At 42.9% G+C, this 15,558-nt stretch overlaps 1 protein-coding gene across 8 annotated transcripts in view; it reads right to left on the bottom strand.

The window, feature by feature from the left end:
* Positions 1-15,558, bottom strand: part of MTUS1 (microtubule associated scaffold protein 1) — a 111,852-nt gene that overhangs the window by 13,350 nt on the left and 82,944 nt on the right. For 7 of the 8 annotated variants that reach the window (XM_068681473.1, XM_068681472.1, XM_068681478.1 and 4 more), the window contains 2 exons: positions 13,411-13,628; positions 2,345-2,411 (listed from right to left, as the gene is read on the bottom strand). In XM_068681473.1, the coding sequence (XP_068537574.1) occupies positions 2,345-2,411; positions 13,411-13,628 (285 nt within the window). Of the gene's footprint in view, positions 1-2,344; positions 2,412-3,025; positions 3,288-13,410; positions 13,629-15,558 lie in introns of those variants that run through there. The other variant, XM_068681480.1, reaches the window with a different exon arrangement.

Raw genomic sequence — 15,558 nt, 5'->3', positions numbered from 1 at the left:
ATCCAGCAAAACGGACAGTTTGATAGCAAGCCAATTTGGTTTTGCAAGGTAAATAAAGGAGCTTGGGAGCATATGCAATTAAACTTCAAAGGCAGAAACTGAGGACTCAAACCTGCAAGGTGCATGCTGCAGATTTCATGCTCCTCTCGAATTTGGCAACATCTAACACACAGACTATGCCAAGCTGGACACACCTGGTTCCTCTTCCTAGACCGCTCGTTCCCAAACTGCGAAACAACATGCCTTAAAAACACGTCAGCCTGGGACTGCATGAGGCAGGGTGTCCATACAGCCCAAAGGAGACTGAAACTGAAGTTAACTGTCTAACCAGCCTGTGCCTAAATGATGCTATGAACCAAAGCTCTCAATCCTTACCTCCAAACAACCCATGGGAATCTTAAATGCAGCTCTACCCATTTAGCAGGGGAAACAGAGCTGATTAGCAAGTGTGCATTTAACAGGTTATTTTCAGCTAAAGCTAACATTACAAGAATGTATTTCTTAAACCTGGTCAACAAGCGAGGCCCGGCTGGCTTTATTTATTTTAAGCAAATCTTTAAAAGCCAGATGGAACTGCAGACCTGCCACTGCAGACCTGTGCTGAGAAGCACAGGCAGGCCGGGCGCGTGACGTGGCTACGCTAGAGGAGCTGTGTGAAGATAAATGTTTCCCTGAAATCACAGGGAAAATTGGGAAACTGTGCAAAGGGAAGCCAGCCTGAGGGAGCGTCACCTCAGCCAGGGCTCAGCCAGCACCCGATATAATATGCAATATACACATGTAAACAATATACATATATAAAATTTATACATATAAGTCCATGTTATCTTCACAACACAACTCTGTAGTTCACCCAAGAAGTTTCCTCAACTATGACTCGAGTTCTGCTTTTGTCACTGTGGGGTGACACAGTGCTGGCTGCTGCGGGACGCAGCCCTCTGCCCTTCCCTTGCCCCAGCCCAGCTCCTCCAGCCCGGCTGCTTGGAAGCCCCCAGCCTTCAGCAGGCTCCAGGCAGGCACCGGCACAAGGACACGAGGCCAGAGGGACCCAAGGCTCCTTCAAAAGCAGCTCCTACAGTGCAACCTGGACACTTCATCAGCAGAAAGGTGAAAGGTTGCAGCATGGGAGAGGCTGCTGAGCACTAAGCTCTAGCAAAGCCCCAGCTTTCTAGTGTTGAACTTTCAGGAAAGAAAGTTTGACATGTTTCTGTGGTGTGTTTGGTACCTTTGGTACTCTCTTGCACCTACCCAGGCTGCAAGGCTCTTGCTGCTTGTGCTGCTCACACACCACAAATTCACACAACACCAAGTAAAGCTCCCAGAAAGCTGCATTTTGCAATAAGCTCTCAACTGAACACCAGTAACAGTGACAAGGAGAAGCTGTGCTCTGCTGGTTCAGCTGGGGGTAGCCTCCCCATCAAGCTTTCAACTCTAATTAGTCACAGGAGTTGCCCGCCCTACTAATCAGTGCTAATAAATAAATCTGAACAGTAAGTGCACCACCTGCACAGAACAAGACCTACCCTCCACTTTGGTTGAGACAACACTCAACTTCCAAAGCATGTGAAAACAAACACTTCGGCTCCTCAGTAATAAGTGATATATCTGAAACCACTGCACTCCTCACTTCTGCTTTCAGAAGGTTGTTTTTTTTTTTTTTTTTTCTATTTAAAGGGGCTTCATCCTGACAGAAGTGGGCTTTTTATAAGACTCTAGTTTCATTTTGAAGCACCCTCAGTTTAATTCAATGACTTTTTGCACTCCACAAGTTGATCCTGCTTTGAGTTCAAACAAGTTAGATGAAGTTGCCATTAATGCAGTTAAATCAAGCTTCACAGTTGGCAAAAGCAACCCTTGCACATTACAACTCAATTTCATATTATAGCTGTCCGCTAGGATGAATTCAAAGATGTAATCTCATTAGCCCGACACCACTGCCTTCTATTAATTCCCCACTCATTCACCTACAAGTCACTAATGCAAAATGCGAATTTTGCGCAGTGTATTGCACAGCTTTATGGATTTTTGCTGCAGACCTCTAGAGTGGGGGCTCAGACAGTGCGCACGTTGCCAGACACCCCCCATCTTCTGAAAGCGAGTTCTGTGGTCGTCAGATGTGTGTTTCCTGAGGAGGCTCCCCAGGCACAGGCAGCTCTGTGCCAGGGATTCGGTGAACCTGGGGTCACGCTGCCGAGGCTCCGAATGCAGCGATGCAGCATCTGAGCAGGACTCAGGCAGGGAGTTCAATACCTGCCATCACAACGCCACGGCATCTGTCTTTGCAGAGATCCGGTCTGCCCCATTTGTGCTTTCATTGAGATTAATAAGATAAATAAATTCTTACCCAGTTCTCCTCGAAGGTTAACCAGCTCCTGAGATAACTCTTTGTGTTGTTTCAGTGCTTCCTCCCTCTGTAGGAGAAAAAACAAACAAACCCAAACACCAGTTACTAGCGACCTGGACAGGGCACCTTCCAATAATCAACTTCGATGTGCTCTGCAGCAAAACAAGAGGCAGGAGCAAGAAGCCAAGACATGAATCATATAGGACAACAGCCCCACCGTTCCCAAACACACAGATGTTCTCCTGTCGCTAAGGAAGTTGTACTCTAAAACGAAATAATAGCTCCGTTGGTTGTTTTTTTATTATTATTTTTTTTATTCCAGGATACCACAGCAATCTGAATCCTGCTCCGCAGCACTCGCCTGCACACTTTATGATGGGTGGAGCGCCGAGAGCCCTGGGCACAAGGCAGCCGATGGCTGACAAGGGCGCAGGAGTGCCCAAGGCGGGCAGGGCACCTTGCAGGGTGCGTTATGGGGTGGGCATCGCCCCGCACCCCCAGAGAGCCAGGAGGGGCGCACAGGACCCCCCTCTTCTGTCCCTTTGCCAGCTCCTTCCTCCCCTCGCCGCGCCCAGCTCCCCAGCATCACTACCAAAAAAAAAACACCCCAAAAACCCCCAAACGCCCCCAAACCCCGCACCCCGCATCCCCGCCCGATCCAGGCGAGCTCGGCGGCGTTACCCTGGCTGCGGCGCACGGCGGGTAGGTGCAGAGCCTGCTGCCGGAGCAGCCCATCCCTCGGGCAGCGCCTGCCTCCCGCTGCCGAGCCCCGGGCTGCGATCGGTGCCCGCCCGCGGGAGGGAGGGAGGGGAGAGGGAGAGGGGGGGAAGAGCTGCGGGGGGTGGCGGAGCCGGGAGCCGCCGCTTTTCGGGCTTTAAATCGCGGAGGAGAGAGAGGAGCGGGAGGCCCGGAGCCGCTGGCTTTGTGCTTCCGCTAGGGAACACCGGGAGGGAAAAAAAAAAAAGAAGGAAAGAAAAAGAAAATAAACCCGCCCCGGCCCCGAGCCGCCGGGGCTCGGGCAGGCAGGGGCACGGGCGCCCCGAGGCGGCGGCGCCCCTCGCAGCCGCACGAGTGACAGCGCCGTGCCTCCGGGACACAGCTGCTGCTGTCACCACTGTGCTGCAGCCGGTGGCTGCCCCCCTCGGGGTGAAAACACGGGCAGAGCCCGGCCACGCCGCACTAAAACCTTGGGGGACAAAGCCACTCCACACAGAGAGCCCCCGGGGCAAAGCCCGGCGATGCCAAGCCCCGCTCCGCCTGCCTCTGTGGGCTTCCAGGAGGGCGCACGCCACAGGGAGCCTCTGAGGGGGTTCCTCTCCCCACTTCTTGGGTCACATACTCATCCCTGATTGTAATTCTCACCCAAAAAATCATCCCTGACCTGATCACCACCTGCCTCCCCCTCGGGCCGGTGGCCGCACGGTGCGGCAGGCCTCTCGGGAAGGCTGCCGTTCGGGCTGGTGCCTCCAAAAGGCCTGCCTCGTGGCCCACAGAATGGCTCATGTCTGGTTTTAATTAAAGCTATTCTGATCTCTGTGTCCTTTCCACATCAAATTAACCGACTGGCCAACCAGAAGCCAAAACCTCAAAGCAGAATAGGAGACACTGCTCTCCTGAGCACAATCTCTCATTTGGGAGCTCCTTGCTTCCCACTGCTCTAGCACCGTTTTTCATTTTCCTGGTGCTGTTGATCCGTAAGCTCTCAGCCTTCAACACGCCCACTCGTGGTTTCCCAAAGCAAGAAATCCACGCAGACATGCCCCATGACCCCCATGAAAGAAAACATTCAGAGAAGGCTTCCCATCGGGACTGCCAGCCACCTGGTAAAATGCCAAACACAACTCCCAAAATCCAGGAGGGGCCATCTTCAGTATTTCATTCCCAGACAGCTATGCAGGTACCTTCGAGCTCATACTTCACAAGATTGTAGTGAAAATCAACACCAGAAACCGAAAAAACAGCTCCACAAGGCAAGATCAAGCAGTTTTGGCCTTGCTCATTTCTCCATATAATTTTATCATTGCCAGATTTCTCCATCAGCACAATCCTCAGTTAGCTGTCACAGACTCAAGGAGGCTCTTAGTAACAATTTAAAGCTGTTTCTGGCAAAATTTATGAGCTTATGGCAAGATGATGGAGGATGGCTGGGTACCTACTTCTCTTATTTCAAAAGAATCTGTTACAGCTGTGCAAGGCAGCCAGGCTAGCTTTAGCAAAAGCATTTATGCTACCACAAACATGGAGACAGTGGGCAGCCACAAGAACAGAGCTCGGGGACAAAAGCTTTGCCCCAGGTGGTACCATTCGGGTGCACCTCTCTTGTAAGGTGCTGTAAAACGATGCTCAGCATAAAGCAGGAGACCTGGACATTTCCTGTTATGTGAGGGATTAAGCAGTTAAAAAAAAATCCTTCGCAGCTTTTGAGTATTTGTCAGGAAACTCCAGGGGGATGTGTGCCCAACAGCAAGGACACCTGGGAAGGTGAGATGTGCTCTGCTGCAGCCAGGGAGAAACACAAAAGCAGGGGAAAAAAAGGTACGAGGTAAAGGGTGGAGATCGTGACAGTTTCAAAATGACAAAAATGACAAGTCAGGAATGGAATAAATTACGAGATGTCTTATTCATGCTTTTGTTACTGGCAGTTACAGGCTCAAGAGTGCTTTTTCCTGGCAGCCAGCTGGTTTTGCTGCAGCTCTAAATTCCAACAGACCAGCCCGGTGTCATCTTAGGAGAAGGACAACAGTGAGGACACAAATGGCTCAGAAATTGCCATCCCTGTGCCTTAAAAGCAGGAAGCTCCACAAACGTCCACATTCCACAATGAACACAAAAGGTATCTAGCACCGAGCATGCCAGCAGCCAACCTTCCTGACCATATACCTAAGCCGAATATTCGCCTGTGAGAGCCACAAGGTATCCCCAGGAGCTGAGCTACAAGCATTTCCCGAGCAGCCGGTGTTCCCCAAATCTTCCAAATTGTTCTCATGAGAAGCCTCGCGCTGCAAATTCCCTCCCACATATTGCCTATCAGGTTTAGAACAAGTATTATTGGCGCATAGCTCCAGCTGCACTCTGCGAAGTGCCGATACGTTTCCCATGGAACAGTCACAACTGACTTCTAGGTCCTGAAGTATTTTCAGAAAATCAGGTTGTGTTGTGGGACTTTTTCTGTGACATGAACATATCCTGCCTATACTGGGGTGTTCTCCTCTTAAGGAGGAGATACGGAGTGGTCCCTGCCAACAGAAGGGAGAGAAAGGCTCAGACGATGCCATTACAAAGCACCCCATGGCAGCAAATGCGCAGGAGGCTTTGAGTCAGCAGCAGTTAGACCTGTTGCGGGCAGAACCGCAAGGTGGAAAGAGCTCTGATCTGCAAGGCTGCGGATCAGCCTTCTCATTTTATCACTGATACACTTCCTAAACAAGTCATTTCAGGAGTCAACACACGTGAGAGGAGGACAAAGTTCCATATTAAAAACATATTTGTTAAAACAGACTAAATAAAATTTGTCCAGAGTCTGTAAGACAGAAATTCATGAGTGCAGCAAAGAAAGGAAGCACCCAACTGTGTTTCACTGTCAGATATAGGGTCAAATTAATTTTATTCTGGGAAAAGAAAGCCTGATTTTGAAAGCTGTTTAGTGTCAAACCATAAGCACTTACTCCTAAACCAAATTCGGAGAGAAACATTATTTATTTATTTCAAGATACCCAAAGGTTACTTGTAAGCAATTCTCCAACACAAGTGAAAAGATGAGTATGATCACTGGCCTTAACGTGGAAGCTGAGTCATGTCTCTGTATAAACTCCAGTCACTCACGTGGCATCAGCTATAGCTCGGAGGTAGTTATGCGGGGGTAACAAAAGGGCCATTCATATCCGCTCTGCAAAATTACATTTGCATTGATTACTTTGCTCCTTATGGCAGACTACCTCTACCAGTTCCTGTTCCTTCCTCGTCCTTTAAGCAAGTCTTCTAATTAGAAGTCAGCAATTTTAGAAATTGTCATTTATTTATTTATTTATTTTTAAACTCGCCCATTCTCAACCCACTTAAATATTGAAATACCATCTCTTTCACAGTACTCAGAGGCAAAAGCAAGCTAAAGTTAGCCAGGTATCACAACACACAGCCTTTAAGCACCTTCTCCAGGTATATTTTTGAATGGAGGACCAGACTATTACTGCAGTAAAGTGAAAATGCCATTAATCATCTCAAATCAACCAACCTACAGTGAAATGACTATTTCCAAATTACTCTTGACACTGTTAGTGTGCTGCCTTCTTATCAGACAAAATAAGCAATCAATTTTCACCTGCCCTTGACTTCTTATTTCAAACAGAACCCAGTTAAGTCTCAGACTACAACTCTTCTACAATTAGCTAAGAGGGACTCCCTGTAACTTCCAACATTTGACTTCTCTCATTTATGAAGCATCAAATGTTTGTTCCCCAATGTTTAGTATGGGAAACAGTAAAGCAGAGAACCAGCCAGACAGGATTCCTGTGAGTCACTTAATATTTAATATGGATCTTGAACTTGTGGGCTCTACACTTGTACAAACATTAGGCAGGATCTTATGCTCATATGAGAGAATAAGCATCTGTCTTCCCATTTTGAAAAATGGCCACCTGTATGCAATAGCTTTACAAAGTTAGGCCCAGATGTAGTAGTAAGATGGGCTATTTAACTTTACAGCCCATTTCCTACTCTATAAGATTCCTGAACTGTAATATTAACTTTATGTCACACAGAATGACTCTCTTCTTCCCTGTTAAAATTCTCATCTCATAAGCAAGTTCACCAATTCAATTACTTAATTTTTCAGTGTTTTCCCAAATTTGCTTCAATTCATCTCATCTGAGCATATGACAAAGTCAAAGTCTTGAACAGATATGATGTAGCTTGACAAACCGCAATGCCATAACTTAAATTCTCGCATCTATAGAATTATAATTACCTTTATCAAAAATTTTAAAGGTTAGGATAAGAGATCCTACGCTTGAGCAAAACACTACAGTATTTGTTCTAAGGCCTTCTGTTTTTAAGGCTGTTTAGAATTTCATCTGAAAATGCAGTATAAAAAGAGGAAAACAAGAAGCAAAGATGTTATTTTCTTTCTCCCATGAGCCCCTCCCTTTTACTTCAAATCTGCAATAGTTACATCTAGCTTGCTACTGTCATCAACTGTGCATCTTCCTTAAAAATTAGGAACTAGGAGAAATAACAAGGAATTAGTTTCTTTGTCAGGGAAGGCAATACTGGCTACCTGAAACATGAAACTTTAAAATCAAGTCAAAGATGTATTTTTCTCAGCACACCTTTTGCTAGGACTAGCTACAGGGCTGAACTTTCAGTTCTCTCCATCACCCCTTCTGAATCCCCAACAGTACCCAATAAATTTGGTAACTGAAGTGTCTTCTAAGAGCTGGATGGCTATTTTACCAGAGCCAGGTCTCACAGTAGTTAATTTCCTGGGTGTTAATAGCTCACAAAATTTCAATGTTGCCAAAAATGTTATTGTCAATTAGCAGTCAAATGCTACAAAGAACTTGAGAATAATTTTAAACTTCCTTGCTTTCCACAACAGCTACCTGTAAGATACAAGCTGCCAGAGCCTAAGTTTGCTATAAAGGGTAAGCTACTGTGTTCTCTCTCAAATGCTATCTTTTACAGAACAGAATATATCTGAATTCCTCAGAACCAAGATATTATCTTTTGATTTCTGTTCTAAGTGACTGGGTTACTTGTTTGTTTATTTTTCAATCTGAAGAAACAAACATGATCTTATATCCTTACATTCTGTCTCGTGTAAAAAGAGATATCTATACTCTGGGAAGCCAGATTTAATGAGCAAAAGTGCATTTTGGATGAGAATCTTAATGAGAACCAGACAGGTTTGATGTTAGGTTCTGGAAAGTCAAAACTATAAATTTAAACTCAGACAGCTGTGCTTAACAATGGCCTTGCCAATGTATTTTGGATGTACATGCCAAAAATCCAACTGTTCCAAAACTTTCTTTTACCACTAAGGGTTTGGGGTTTAGTGATGCAATATGTACTTCTGCTCCTTAAGTTGGGTATGCATTTCCTCATATAATAAATATAAATATTTTCTGCTGAGCTTCCATGAAGGCCAGCACAAATTATTCCGATCAACATGTTTGCATATTCCAAGATGGAAAAAAAAATAAGTGCTAGGAAATTCCCCAGAAGACTAGTACCTTGACTCTCACAGTCATCTACATGTCAGGAAATGCCAGTTAGAGTAGCTCATGTATTAATGGTGGATTTTTATTTCCACCTAGAAATACCGAAGTCCATCTCAGCCACACAATTTCTAGCTCATTACTTACATTGCTTCCTGTATCGCATCCACAATTAATGGTATCCCCATATTATTTTGCCAAGGCTCTGGAGCCTTGCAAATCACATTCCCTCTGTGAAGGTGACTTCTTGAAGAAGTCGCCCCAGTCATTCCAAAGTAAAATTTGAATTGTAAATTCCAGTCTTCTCAAGTACACCAAGAGAAGAACAGCAGTAAAGCTTTGTTTCTGTTCATCTCTGGAGCTCCATGGCACTGGCAAAATTTTGAAGCTCGCTTCTATGCCTGAGTCTTTTAAAAGCTCTTGAAGGACTTAAGGACTTGATTTAATTTCTTAAAGTAAAAACAACAGAACTGGGTATTAATAAAACATTTTACTGACTGTTTTTTTAATGACTTGAGTACTTCCAAATGTGGCAATTAAAACGTATGCATTAAAATACGAAAATATGAAGGCAGCAGCTGTCAATTCACACTTTCAATACTCACAAAGCAGTTTGAGTCACACAACAGCAATACATGTCCTCTTCACTTCAAAGCTAAATCTTTCTTGAACAGCTTTAGAAGTGACCAAAACCAAATATAAGACCCAGCCAGTACTGTGCAGACAAAACAAACATCTCCCAACCCCAAAGCTGGGGTGGTTTAACCAGAGGTTGTGCTGCTGAGGGCCTCTCAGGCACACATCCCTGCCTCACACCAGCGCTGCTGGTTTCTCACTCTCACTCCTTCCCAGAGTTAACCACTTCACAAGAGCATGCCCATAAAACTTCAGGTACGGACAGACCGATTCCTCTCTGTGGGCTCCTCATGGTGTTCCTGAACTGGCTCTCCCCAGGGCCTGCAGGCACCAGGCCGCAGAGACACAAGTGCGAGCCCGCAGGCCTGACAGGCTCCACCACGGCCAGCCACAGCCTCACCTACACCAGAAGTCTTAAACCATATTATCTCTAGAGTTTCTCTGAATGCATCTACTACTAAAGAGACAAGAAAAAAAGTCAAAACATGCAAAATTAACACTCAAGTCTAGTGCACATTTCAGAGCTTACGTAGTTAAAGGTTAAAGGAAGCCGGCTTTCCTTTGCACTCAGTAAGCCCATTTCCACTGTACTGTCACTTTTCCTCTCTTGTCTGAACTTAAAAAAACAGGAAAAGAGTTATGGAGCCATAGGAATTACCAGGGGACTAGAGGGAAAACAGACGTCTAGAAGGACTAGCTTGCTGTTTTGATAAGATTGCAGCTTGACACATACTTTTAACGCTCAGTTAGCGTACACACAGTTATCTAGCAAAGAAAAATCTTGGTACAGTCTGACATTCTCATCGGACTTGGTGTTCCTTACCATTAAGTACTCAGGTTGCCACCAGGGTTTCAATCTAGTGCTAATTCATTGCAACAGGATCTGCTCAGTTGAAATCTGGTTTTACAGTTTTATCAGGGTGGACTGGCCCACCTTTAAGAGGCTTAAATTCAGAACAGTCTTGGTAGAAGCAGTTAACCACTGAAATCATCTGGACAAACCCTAACAGCTCTAGTGTTAGAGGTATTATCAGAGCCAGCTGTTAATATTGACAGCTCCATGATAATGCTTGTAACAAACACGTTTGAGCTCACACAGAGTTTTGTGAGCTCAGCTGGAAACAGCACAGCAGCCTTACACAATTTTGTTTAACCCTTAGACAGCAGCCTCATGACTTTGCTCCAGAAGGGCTGGCTGCATTTCTGACAGAAGTCACTGCCAGCAAATTCTCATTTTGCCAGTGCTATCCCATTTCACATGAGCTCATAAGAAGCAATTTAAAATTTTGGTGCAGAATTGCATCTGGGACCTCTTGAAGAGAAGAAAAAAATAGCAGCAGCTGATTCACTTCTCCCAGTAACTTCAGCTTTGTCAGTTCCTCCTCCCGCGGGGAATACAGGAAAGGCTGGGGCAGGTTTTGTCAAGAGGCTCTAGCTGCAACATACAGCCTTGAAGTGCTACAACAGCTCACCCTGGCTCTTTTCTCCATCTATCCAGGCAGCCTGTCCTCAACCCTGCCTCCCCCTTGCACTGGTTCTGACCAGAAGAACGGTCCATGTCACTAATTTGGACGAGAAATGCTCTCTCTATGGCTAGAGTAGCTTTCTGGCAGCTGAAAGCTGAATCACGGACAGACCAGTACCAGAGGAGTGTACAGCAGGACCTTCTTCTGGTGACAGCATACTGTTTTATCAGCTCAAGCTGTACTGTGTTACTTCACACTTGCTCAAGTAGGAGGAGTGGGAAGCACAGCCTTGTTGTTCACATAATAATAAAAAAGATTATGATTAGTCGATTTCTTCCCCCCCAAAAAACTGAAAACTACTTTCATAAAAGCTGAAGCTACTTTCTGCTGGCTCTGCAGTAGTTAAGGCAGTGATTTTCAGCTTGAGTTAAACCCTCTAAGTTTCTCCCTGAATTTACCCCCAAAATTTGAGAACTACATTGAAGCAATCTCTGAGATACACTTCCAAAAAATAAATGCACAGCCAGTTTGGATTAAGTTAGCTAGACCAAAATTCACACTTCAGAAAGGAAGGAAAAAACAACCAAAACACAACGAGACCACTCTTCAGTCTTCTCTAAAATACAGAAATCTTGAAGGATATTTCCCCTAGCTACTCATCAGATTTCTGAGTACTGCTTACACCAACCATGGCAGAAATGTCCTCTTCAGTCCTACACTAAGTACAGTAAGACATTGCCTCTTCACCTAGGACTTGTCTTATCCTGGGAAAGAAGAGAACGTCAATACCTGAAACAAATGCAGGTACATCAACACATCAATTTTTAGCCCAGTTACAAATGCTTTGACTTAACACTCCTAGATTATTGGTTTTATATAATTGATATGCTTTTGTTAATTTTAATTAAACTAATAATTAAATTTTATTTTAATATTATTTTAATGATTATAATTTATTTTATTGATTTTAATTTATATAATTGACATATTTTTTTCTTTCCACATGCAAAATAATAACAAAAAAGTAGAGGCAGAAAAATTATTCTCCCCCATGAAGTTCTTTTATCTTCCCTCAACCTTACATACTTTTTTATTTTTTCCCCTCAATAACTATCCCTGGAAAAAATGCCTAGGCTGTAAATACACCATAAAACAGCCTGGAAGAAGTACATATGACAGGCATCTTACTAAAATATCAGGTAAAGATGCACAGGTTAGGTATTCTTTAAAAAAAATAAAATAAAATTGCAATACAAAATACCTGAAAGAACCTGGGCCAAGATTTTTATTTTAATTATAAAAGTTACCAGAAATCTAGGTGCTTATTATAAAGTATCATGAAGATTGAACAGAAGTTTAGCAGTCCAAATTTCACAAGTTTGTATTAGATGACAGGCACCCAAAAAGCTTGAACCAAATTGCTTTGAAGATCTTAAATTATATTAGAGAAAAATGTTCCAATCAAGAGTTTAAAAAACTAAAACAAACCAACCTCACAAAACTCAGTAAAAGCAACTGTTCTTTCTGAGTTGAACCAGACTTGAACTTAACAATAATGCAGTGTTTTTAGTTGAAAGGAGAGTGAACAGATATTATCCCAGCAGAAGAGAATGCTATGTTTCTGGCAGCATACTAAGACAACTCAGTGATTTTTATACATTGGATGAAATCACTACATATGGGAATGGCTAAAATACAACTGGTATCAATCTTGGAACATTAGCTATAAATACAAAATGAACTGCTAGTAAAGTCTGCATCGATTGTTGCAGCATAAATCCAAAACTGTTATCCCCTAACTTGAGATTTCTCTTCTCTCAAAATCTTTCAAAGCAGACCGACACTCTAGTGCATTATCAAACTTCTGAAGTCATTCTGTATGTCGAACAGACTAGGACAAGCAAACACTAACACACATAAGATGAACTCCACTAAATTTCAGGTGCATTATTATTATTATTTTTTACAGGTGCATTATTATTATTATTTTTTTTTATGAAGTTGATAATTGTAAAGATACTACCAATAATGCAGGATTCAATAGTCAGTACCCTGCACTTCATTCTCAATTATTTGAAAAGCATATCCACTCTTTATCTAACCTTCTTTCCAATATCAGATAACAAAGCAAGGTCATGCAGATTTTCTCTTCAAACTAGACTTTCCTACAGGGGCAGAACTTCAAGTATATACTTGAAGAGGTGCTCAGCCCTGAAGGAATACAAACATTTAGAAACTTCTTTTCAGAAAAAGATGTGAAGCTGCAAAGAGGCAGTCAAACACATTGAGTTTTTTAGTTTGTTTCTGTCCAACTGATGCCTGGAGCAAGTTTTCTGGAAGTTCCACAAGAAGACGGATAGGAACTATAGAGCAAGTGGCCACCCTTATTTCATTAAATACAGGTAACCACATCTGTACTTGATTTATTTGCAACTTACTAGAAATTATTTCTAGGCTACAAATACACATTAAAGGTTATTTAAAATGGCAGTAACATGAGAACATTCTGTTATAATAACACCATTAATTGAAGGCATATAGTTAATATAGGAACTTGCAATGTATTGCATTAGAAAAGGAATCATAGGAGAAAGAAGATACAGGAATGCAGCAACTGGAGTGGAAATGCAGACATTATGTATCAGTGTATAATATATTCAGAAGCCATTGTTGAGAACAGTCCAACAAATTAAAGTCAGAATGGATTAGTTGCAAGACTTCTGTTTTGTTTTATTTTGTTTTTTTTTTTTACCTCAGACTGCAGGTGCTGGATCACAATTGTCAATGCTTCAAACTTCTGGTTGCTGCTTGACAGGAATTTCTTCAGCTGCAGAATGATTCCACTTTGGTTCTCACATTTTGTCTTGTACTGTGTCAACTCAGCTGTTTTTGTGCCAGGTGAATGCACATCTGTGGAGGGCTGTGTCTGTATGCACGAGCTTTTTGGACTCCGCTGCTTGCCCTTGTCAACTGGAACAAAAACAACAACAAGTTAATCTGTACTTTATGTCTAATGAAAATTTAAAGGCAGGTACAAAAGAAAATAGATCTAAACTCGTCCTGAAACACTAACTAGGAGAAAGGGTTGTTCCACAGCACTGTGGATCAGACATAATCATCTGACAGGCTGGGTTCTAGAACCATAACCTCATGTACAATGTTTTGCTCTTTGTCCTTACCTTCGTGTATTGTGGCTTTCTTTTCAGCATAATCTTCATTCTGTGATTTTAATAAACGTTTACATAAAATGCAAGATTTCTGTAATCATACCCATCCACTGACTTGTTTCTACCTTAAGATGAGTTAACCACTTCCGTTTGCAACATGTATTTCATATTTTCTAAACTCTAAGGTAGCACTGAATACAAATCCATTTTCCCCACATTTCCTTGATCTTTTCCTTTCTTCCTTCCAAAAAAATTTTACTGCAAGAACTCCACTCTACAGCTCAGGTTTGAGCTCCATTACCCAAAGGTCTTCCAACAAGTTTCTAGCATCAGCAATTTAGTTCACAGATGATACTTAAAAATGCTCTAAAATGTAACATATTTTGAGTTTGCCCTGCTGCTTTTCACGGTCCAAGAATTACATAGCTCACTTAATATTCTCAGTTATGTTGCAACCTCAGTCCCTTCACAGTACACAATCGTGTGGTGCCAGAGGAAACCGCATTACATAACCCAGCCCTGGATTCGTAAACACCGCCGAGGTTACAGGTTTCTCTGCTGCCTTCAGACCAAAAAGATACAGTACTGCAGTGCAGATAGGGCCAGTCTTTTGATCACACACAGGACAAGCAAACACTTTCGCAATAGAAGGCTGACGCAATACATAAATATCCCTTGGCATTTTAATGAAGACATCGGAGCAGATTACTTTGTACAGTGTCAACTTAACAAGATTTCTTCCAGATAAAGCGATAAAACCTGAGAGATGAGATTCTGAGAAAAGAAAAACAAGAACATGTGGAAAAAACAGGGACAAATTAATGAACGAGAAGTAGCTGCTAATGAATCCCTTCTGAAGCCCTGGTATGAAGGTTGTCAAGTGACTCTTGCATATTGCCAGCAGTGAAAGCCTCAATCACATAACTTAATAATATTAACAATAAACCTGTGACTCTCAGTTAATGTTAGTCTGACACATCAACTGTTGCATTAATACACCAGTCTTGCATAGACTTTGCTCGTTTTCAGAACATTTGAAAAAGTTTTCTGTTCAAAATACTGATGTCATCTGTGCCTCTTGCTGAGCCGCGTGTGAAGGGCCCCCCTAAGACTATGAATTTTCCAAATAAATCGTCTCCAGGCAAGATTTCCTGTCCTCCCTTAGTTAGAGAAATGTCAGCATTACTGCTTTATAATGTTTGGGCACTCTTGCATTATTGGAGATCTCACTGCACTCCTGCTCAGGAGATGCTGACTGTTACAGGGTGTATTTTCTATTAGAAACATACTGCCTTGCTGTTTAATAGTAGAGCTGTTGAAGGTATCAACATAACCCAAATCAAAAACCAAATTCTAATCAGTAGGGCAAATTCTAATCAGTAGGGCAAACAGACCAAGCTTGGCTGCCAGTTCCAGGTATGTTTTTACCACCATTTTACCTAATGGGGACATTTTTTTTTTCTCTCAGTGCAGACATAACATTGTTTCATTTACACCTCTATAAATGGAAGAGGGTTCAGATCTGAGAGCTATCTTGTTAGATTCCCAGCAACATTCCAGCAAATACTGGTCACCTTCTGAAGGTTCTTAAAAAAAAAAATTAAAAAAAAATCACAAGAGGCAATAATCAAGGGGAGGAAAGGAAGCAAAACAGGGCAGTGGCTAGAGAATAAAGGCGTACATTCAGTCCTTCCCTGCCCAACTGGCTCATGTACTCCTACTCTCTCATTTAT

This window comes from Anas acuta, chromosome 4, assembly GCF_963932015.1.
Source record: "Anas acuta chromosome 4, bAnaAcu1.1, whole genome shotgun sequence".
Lineage (NCBI taxonomy): Eukaryota > Metazoa > Chordata > Aves > Anseriformes > Anatidae > Anas > Anas acuta.
This window is presented reverse-complemented; position numbering and strand designations above follow the sequence as displayed.